Source organism: Sinocyclocheilus rhinocerous, unplaced genomic scaffold, assembly GCF_001515625.1.
Source record: "Sinocyclocheilus rhinocerous isolate Xijiao unplaced genomic scaffold, SAMN03320098_v1.1 scaffold1256, whole genome shotgun sequence".
NCBI lineage: Eukaryota > Metazoa > Chordata > Actinopteri > Cypriniformes > Cyprinidae > Sinocyclocheilus > Sinocyclocheilus rhinocerous.
Genome location: NW_015646445.1, coordinates 652059 through 661180, shown reverse-complemented (window position 1 = coordinate 661180; position 9122 = coordinate 652059). Strand labels below are relative to the sequence as shown.

The window sequence follows — 9122 nt, the reverse complement described above, 5'->3', positions numbered from 1 at the left end:
TGTATGCGCTTATCGTTAGTTGTGATAGCTACGTTACGGAGCCTTCTTGAAATTTCATAGTCTTAGCCTAGTCTTGCCTTGTCTGATTCCTCGCGTTTTGATCTTTGACTGTGCACTTTGGATTACCTCTCTCGTCTTGCCCTGTTCGGATACTGTTTGCCCCTGCCTGGACCTTTGCTTTGTACCTGGATGATCCCTCTAGTCTCGCCCTATTGATTCTGTTTGCTTATCGTAGACCCACGCTAGCCCTAGGATATATTCTTGTGTCTTGCCTTCTACATACCTGTTGCCATTATCTGACATGTCTATTAATAAAGCTTTGCACTTGGATCCGCACGTCTCACGTCTCGTCAGCCCCGTAACAGCTATCTATCTATCGATCTTTATTTATTTATTTATTTTAGTTACTTTACATTTTATTTTGTTGTTTGTGAGGTTTGAGGGATTGTTGAACTTGATTTATACTGAAAAACAAGAAAGAAAGAAAGAAAGAAAGAAAGAAAAAGAAAAAAGAAAGAAAGAAAAACAAAGATTCAGAATAATAATGGACAAAAAGAATAAACCCAAGATTAGCAACAGCTCCAAAAAATTGCATAAAAACTAGGCCTGGGCGATAAAACTGTATCGATATTTATCAACGGTACACCTTCATCGATAACGATAAAAAAAATTTCGATATAGCACACGATAGGGCTGTGCGATATTGAAGAAAAATGCGATATGCGATAACGCCGACTCGCACATGTGATCCGCTCCGTGCTATTGTGTCTCTGGACCGGAGCAGAGTGTGTGTGCGGTGCGGTGGTTAGCGTGACACAGCGCAAAACCAGACTTCTTTTTTTCCTCAATGGAAAGCATATTTACACTGTTTGAATCGTTCCCTGTCCTCTATATAGTGCACTACGTGCCATTCACTGTACAGAAAATACTAATTCTGTGGACAAGTAATTTCCTAATTAACTAATTTCCGTCACACGCTTCATATTCTTTATAAAAGTTCAGATTCGTCCACGCCCTCCTAAAACGCCTTGTTTAAACTCGCCCCCACATGTCTACGTCACTGTGTGGGAAGATTTGCATAACACCGCCCAAATGTTCACGCAAAGAAAGAAGGGCCAATCACAACGCACTGGATAGCTGGCCAATCAGAGCACACCTCGCTTTTCAGAACGATGAGCTTTGTAAAAATCGACACGTTTCAGAGAGGCGGGGCATAGAGGAGAAACAATAATGTACAGTATGTGGAAAATAATGTGGTTTTTTTTACCTTTAACCGCATAAACACATTTCATTACACCAAATACACAAAATAATGTTATTTTTTAGCAACGTCATATGACCCCTTTAAATTCCTTATCCTTAATCCTTATATAGTTAATCACAAAGAATTGTGTATGCATAAGAGTTGTGGAAAAATCACTGTCATAAAAGTATCTTAAAAGTAGTCCATATGGCTTGTGTGCTATTTTCCACGCAGGGCTGTCAGTTTAATGCATGCTTAATTTATTGACAGCCCTAATTCCAAGTCTTCTAAAGCTTGACAATCTTATTATGGTGCTTTTTTTGTCATATCCAGAACTTAAAAGTGTCTGCTATTCAGTTTCTTTGAAAAACCTCATAAATTCTGCTAAACTTCTTTTGTGTTCAGTGGAAGACACGAAATCACTTTGGAATACATGAGTGAGTGAACTACTGCTTTAGGTGATTGAGAAATTGTTTGTGTTTTCATTATCACATTTACTCACATTATCATATTTAGGCCACAACCCAGCATGTGAGAGTCTACTATTCTGTGCTCGACTCTCTCTCTATCTCTGCTCTCAATGACCCATAGACCTCTCTAATTTTATTTCCCCGTATTTTCATTAGCTATGGCTCGGGAAATACATTCTGCCTGCTTGTGTGTGGCAGTAAATCAATAAGGTGAGCGTTAGTCTTTCTCTCCTCTTTCTGTAAGATTGTCATCCCTCACTTCCCTCTCGCTCTCTCCCTGTTCAGATTTCTTCAAGTTCTAACATTTGGACTGATAACGCCTGACCCGAAGGTCACCTGCCGCAAACATCCAAAACTATTTCAACATTCTGAAGAAACGCAGTCAACAACACAAGAAGAGTGTGTCGTGACAGATGACACAAAGGATCTAATGGCTTAACTAACTCTGAAAAGATGAGGGACAGAGGAGAGCTTTAAATGCAGTGGACCATTTCTACAAATAGAGTACAGATTTATTCCTGTGATGGTAAAGCTGAATTTTCAGTAGCTATTACTTTAGTGTCACATGATCCTTCAGAATTCATTCTGATTTGATGCTTAATTATTAAAATGGTTCCTATTATTACTATTAATGTTGGAAACAGTTTAAGTATTTTTATATTTTATATTATTTTACCTAATATTTATGTGGAAACCGTGATATGTTTTTTCAAGATTCTTTGATGAATATAAAGTTCAGAAGAACTTTCAGAAGTTCAGAAGTTATTTGAAACAGAAATCATTTAAAACATTATAAATGTCTTTAATGTATCCTTGCTGAATAAAAGTATTTATTTCTTTTTTCAACTTTTTTATATTTCTTACACCAAACTTTCAAATGGTACATCATGTTTATAAAAAATATTTTAAAAAATTTTAAATCTGATACAAAAACCTGATGAAAAAATAGAAAAGACAAAAACTAAAACAAAACAAAACAATTAAAAAACTAAATTAAACAAGCACAAAAAAAACAGGTTTACACACAAAAAGAGTGCAAATTAAAATTAATTAATTATTAAAATATTATTTTACAACATTCAATTCAACAGTCGTGAAAGACTCAAAATCCTTTCTTGCAACATTTGACATGTTTTAAACCAACTACTTTTGATATAAAAAAATGGCATAATATGTGACCTGGGACCACAAAACCAGTCATAAGGGTAAATTTAAGCTTTCCATTGATGTATGGTTTGTTAGGATAGGACAATATTTGGCCGAGATACAACTATTTGAAAATCTGGAATCTGAGGGTGCAAAAAAAATCTAAATATTGAGAAAATCGCCTTTAAATTTGTACAAATGAAGTTCTTAGCAATGCATATTACTAATCAAAAATTAAGTTTTAATATATTTATTGTAGGAAATTTACAAAATATCTTCATGAAACATGATCTTTACTTAATATCCTAATGATTTTTGTCATAAAAGAAAAATCGATAATTTTGACCCATACAATGTATTTTTGGCTATTGCTACAAATATAGCCGTGCAACTTCTGACTGGTTTTGTGCTCCAGGGTCACAAATGTTATCTAACATATCTAGATCTCACAACAACAACACATGGGATCTACGCCTCTAAGGCTTTAAAAAAAGAGTCCCGGGACACCTAAGTGTAACCTATTCGTGGAATGTGCCCCCGAATGGAAGGGAAGGAGTGGAAAGGAGTGTCGCCCCTCTGTTTACTCAGCGGCAAAAACACAACTTTTCTCTTTGCTTCTCACTAGGTGCTGCGTTTGTGCGACAGCCGAACGTGTGATCAGAATAAACGAATAAAGCATCTCTTTTTTCTCTTATTATTCATCTTCTCTCCCTCCATCTCTCCTGTCAGCGTGTGACTCACAGCAACAACTGAATCAGAGAAGCATTTAAGTGCAGGAACCAATTTTCCCCACCGTATAAAAACCACATGAGTACGAGCCGAGCAATTACCGGCGACGATGACAGCTTTAGGGTGACGCTCGGGTCGTAAATTTCTCACTCCGCATGCCGTTGGGAGATTTCTACATGCTTTGGATATCAGGACAGAATCCCATAAATCGCAGAAACGTCTATTAGAATTCCCATTCCGGCGTTCCTCTCTCCTAACACATCTCCTCGCGCTGCCTGGGGAGCTAACCTAGAGCGGTGCTAACGGCGCCGCCGTCATCAGGGTGACTGCTACGGGAAGACGAGAGGGACTGCGAGGAGCTAATTTGCACAGAGGAGGACAGCGGGGCTGTGGAGACGCCGACGAATCGCTGAATGGCCGAGAAAGCAGAGGAGATGTCGGAGACGAGGCGAATGCGCTGGAAATCCACGGAGGAGGACTCGCGAGGCCTAATCAATCAAAGAGTGTGTGCAGTGATTAAAAAGCACTCAGGTGGAATTTGTTACACTGAAGAGTTTTCTCTCCTCAAAGGAAGAAATAGAGCCAGTGAGTGGCAGAAACTGAAATAGGAGCCCAGATTAAGACGCCCTGGAGCTAATCATTTCTCTTACAATGCTCTTCCACACTCCAACCTCATTGTACAAACCGAAAAAAGTTCACAGAACGAAAAAGCAATAAGACCTCTAAATGCTGTGAAATTTATAAGCGATGCACCATATATTCTGTGACCGAGCATAAAATAGTAATTCTCATGGAAACATGTCCATGGCGCATTTCTTCCCAAAATAACTATATACAAGGGTGCGCATAAGTGGTCCGCAGCTGCGTCCGAAATAAAAAATGTGCTGTGTAAGTTCAGACCACTCATTTGCGTATCGACATGGTTGACAAATGTTAATGCACAATTACCATTTTAGATCGACAAACTGTACAGTATAAGATTTTTATTCAAACTGAAAGCATAAATCTAGGCTACCTTTTCAAAGCACAAGGCAAAACTGTGACGTTTCATTCACTTACGCTCTTCAATCGACAGCGCTAAACCCGGAAGGGGATATACTTACTTGCCGGCAACCTGCCAAAATAATAGCTTGCTGATTTTAATTTAGAAAATGATGAAAATTCATATTTTTAAAAAAAGTAAATATTAGCATTTTATTTTGAAGTTTACTACAAAATAATTGTATTTGTACTTAACACTCCCTTTTTATTTTTAAAATATAATAGCATTATCACACTTTATTATTTTGCTTATTGTGTGCAATTATATTATTATCACTATTATTAATTTATTTTTATATTGATATAAAACTTATTTGTTTATATATATGTGTGTGTTTGTGTGTATGTGGGTGTATATATATAATATACAATTTAAATTTTATTTTCTGTGCCATTATTTTACATGTGACATCTAATAACATTATTCTACATGTGACAATTAAGCATGTTTTCCCTCAACAATTATTCTCATTACTGTTGCAGTATTTTTGAACTGTAATATAATTATACAATTATTATTATTTCCATTTATCAAAGTTTATTTCAAGCATGCTAAGAGCGTACATAATTTATTGATTTAAATGTTTAATTGAAATATTTGGTTTCACTTCACAGTAAGGAGAACAAAATTGCGCAATATGGTAATAAGAATTGAGGTGAAATGTGCTTAGTTATGAAAATTATGCCACAATCACTTTCTTTAAAAAAAAAAGAAAGTTCATTTCTTTTCATTTCTGCATGAAACACTAAAAAATGGTGTGGAAACAATTTCTCTGAAAACATACTCAAATAATATTTTTTTCAGTTCATGATATGGTGTTGTTAACAGGTTTTGTGAGATTCATCCAAAATACATTGCATCTGAATTGGTAAACATATAAAACAATACTGTAATACACAGACAAAAAAACACTTGATCTGGTGGAATAAGCAGTGAGTGACATCAGAACGGTACTTACTTCTCATTGGTGGAGCTGGCCTTCCTTTGGCAGAACATGGACAGGGAGGAGGAGCCAGGCACTACTTCTTGCTTGATTTCCCACGCTGCCAGATTACTGGGCTTCACCACCATGAAATGAATGCCCTCCCCATACTGGACTCTAAGGAAATCAAGAGCACGGGATTTGAACACCCTAAACAACACACTCATAAACGTATTCAACTAACTTCATACAAATTATGCTCAAACACACATTTTTGTTTTTAATTTAGATAATGCAGCCCCTTAATGATAACATATTGCTTTTTCATTACCTGTTTAATAAATAATCAGCTACTACCAGGTATAAAATCCCTAGCAGATGACTCACATTAATATTTAGTGTTAATTCAACTTCCAAATTTAGAAAAGCAACCACATGGGGGTGTATATCACACTTTTTCAAAGAGTTTTAAGTGTTAGTACAGCTCTGTGGAATAAAATGGCTAATACATGAGTTAGCTAATGCACATTAAACAATACTTGTGTACATTTATGTACTTTAGAAAGTATACAAGTAGTAGATACAGTAGTAATATGTGGATGAGAATATGTGCATCTTTTATTGATAAACCTGTCCTCTGGACTTGTCTGCTGACTCAGCTATTCCTCACCTAGGCAAGACACTGCAGACTTTATTAACACACACACACACACACACACACACACACAAACCACTATATCTGCCTTTCATTGGCCTTGGAAACATCAGAGGTGAGATTTCCTAACTTATACAACACTGCCAGCTTTCCTCAGTTGCCCTCTCACTTTATTTTCAAGGTCTGGCATTACTATTTCTTCAGAGTCTGTTGTCAGTGCTTTGGCTAAGGACTGTAAGGATTTTCAAATCAAAATGCAAACAAGAGAAAAATCTTGATTCATGATTACTGTATGATTTTTTTCTAAAAAGATCAGTTCTTTTTTTTCTGAGTTTGGCTTCTTCAGACTTTAGTTTATAAGCTGTGCTAAAACAACCTATGTAGAGTTGCAAATAAACTTAAAGTTAAATCAAATACATGTACAGCTTGGTGTGGTAATGATGAGACATACTTCAGTACTATTGCCATTGGTGGAGCAAAAGTAGACAAAACAGTTGGCCATGTTGTGTCTAAAATGAAGGTGACTTGACATTATACCTGAACAACAAAGAACATTACAAAGTACAGTATATCTGTCTTTATCTTACGCAGAGACATCCTCGGTTCCTGAATCAGATTTAAGTTGCCTAGCCACCTCATATTTGTGAGCAGAAAGCAGGTGATGTAAACAGGTTGCTGTGGTAAAAGAACATGACCTTCAATGCCCAGAGACAGAGATTCATTAGAAGTAAACGTATGACTCTGCTCTGTTCTCCACATAATTAATGACACTTCTGTATCCATGAATTAAAGGAGGAATAGAACAATAAATTGTCTTTCTTCCAAGCAGAAAAAAAACAGCTTGTTGAAAGGAAAACAATTCAATTCTGGCACATGTACACAACTGACTAAAAGAGGCTGTAAATAGCAAAACTAACAGAACAAAATCAGCACAAAAAATAAATCCAGTAGGGCTACTTCTGTTATTATTCCTCTGACGTAGCAGACAGAGGAACCCATCACTCTGTACACAATCGAAATACATTACCACATACAAAACTAGAAATTTTCCTAAGAAGTTCATTCAGAAACATCGAAGCAACTGCCATTTTCTTCAAAAAACGTGAGTGGAAAAAAGCCGTATGTCGGTTACAAGCTTATAATGGTTCAGTGTCACATTCTTATTGTAAAATAACCTTGAGAAATATATAAATGCAACTACTCATTCACTACAATATATATGGATTAGCCATTGAGCTGCATGAGTTCTTTATTCCAACAAAGAATTGATTCCATGCTTCTCGAGACACTGGGGATCGAGAGTCAACTTCAAATGTTCAGTGTGAAATGACTAAGAGATTATCTTGATTATCAAACTACCACACATCCCAGAAGAGACTTATTAGCTAGCTGTTAGGATTCTGATTAATTCCAGGGACTCAAATCGTTTGATTCTGCTCAACAAGAAGACTCATTTACTGATTTATTTAGTTACTCTTACTGCAGGTTACATCATTACAACAGCAGGAGGCGCCCACCTAAGTGTGGGATATTTTAAGTCAATGAATCATAAACTCAAAGGATCATCAATTTTGATTCATAATATCAATCATAATACTGTAGATAAGACTTTTACATTGTTGAATGGAATAGTTCGCCCAAAAATGAGATGAACATGATGAATATTTACTCACCCTCAGGCCAGCCAAGACTTAGATGAGTTTGTTTTTTTCATCTGAACGGATTTGGAGAAATGTTGCATTGAATCACTTGTGCACTAATGGATCCTCTACAGTGAATGGGTGAATAAGAGTCCAAACAGCTGATAAAAACATCACAACACCAACAATTAATGTCTTGTGTGTTTATAAGAAACAAACGAATGAAGGCATTTTACTTTAAACCATTACTTCTGGAAAACTATGAGTCCATAATCCATAAGAACACTTCCTCCAGCAAAAAAGACCATCCCCTGTTGTCCTCTCACATCAAAATCCACCAATACATTTGTTTAGAACTGTTTGAGCTGCGCATATTTCTATCCTGATTCAGACTACATGATTTTTTCACTGGAGAAAGCAATGTTACAGATAGAGGACTCTTATTTTATCCATAATGATGGATTTGTTTCTTACAAACACACAGCTTTTCACTTCACAAAACATCAATCGATGGACTGGAGTGGTGTGGATTACTTGTGGATTATTGTGATGTTTTTATCAGCTGTTTGAACTCTCATTCTGACGGCACCCATTCACTGCAGAGCATCCATTGGTGAGCAAGTGATGGAATGCTAAATTTCCCCAAATCTGTTCCGATAAAGAAACAGACTTATCTACATTTTGGATGGCCTTAGGGTGAATACATTAAAATGTTTAGTGTGAACTCTTCCTTTAAAAACATCTCACATTGCCTTCTATTTTTCTTAAAGGGGTCATATGACGTTGCTAAAAAGAACATTATGTTGTGTATTTGGTGTAATGCAATGTGTTTATGCGGTTTAAGGTTAAAAAAACACATTATTTTCCACATAATGTACATTATTGTTGCTCCTCTATGCCTTACAAAGCTCATGGTTCTGAAAAGCGAGGTGTGCTCTGATTGGCCAGCTATCCAGTGCATTGTGATTGGCCGAATACCTCAAGCATGTGACGGAAATGTTACGCCCCTTACCATACTGTGATGCCGTCTCCTGGCACGGCGAGACAAAACCAATAAAACCCATTACAAACAAGGCATTTGTTGCATCCAGTGGGGACATTTGAGCACAGACCCATTGTATGCTACTCTGCAGGTTCAGGAAACAGTCTTCCATAAAAACACGGCGGGCTTGAGAACGGCGAGGCCGGCGGATTCGACGTGTGTTGCCGCATTCAGTGTGCGGCAACCACATGTGACGACCCCGGGCTGGACTCCGTTTTGTCCACGGTGAAAGC

At 36.9% G+C, this 9122-nt stretch overlaps 1 protein-coding gene across 1 annotated transcript in view; it reads right to left on the bottom strand.

The window, feature by feature from the left end:
- The window catches only part of LOC107707847 (transmembrane protein 132C-like), a 188015-nt gene that overhangs the window by 111618 nt on the left and 67275 nt on the right, over positions 1–9122 (bottom strand). Inside the window, exon 2 of the mRNA XM_016511947.1 lies at positions 5589–5729. Within this exon, the coding sequence (XP_016367433.1) occupies positions 5589–5729 (141 nt within the window). The remainder of the gene's footprint in view (positions 1–5588; positions 5730–9122) is intronic.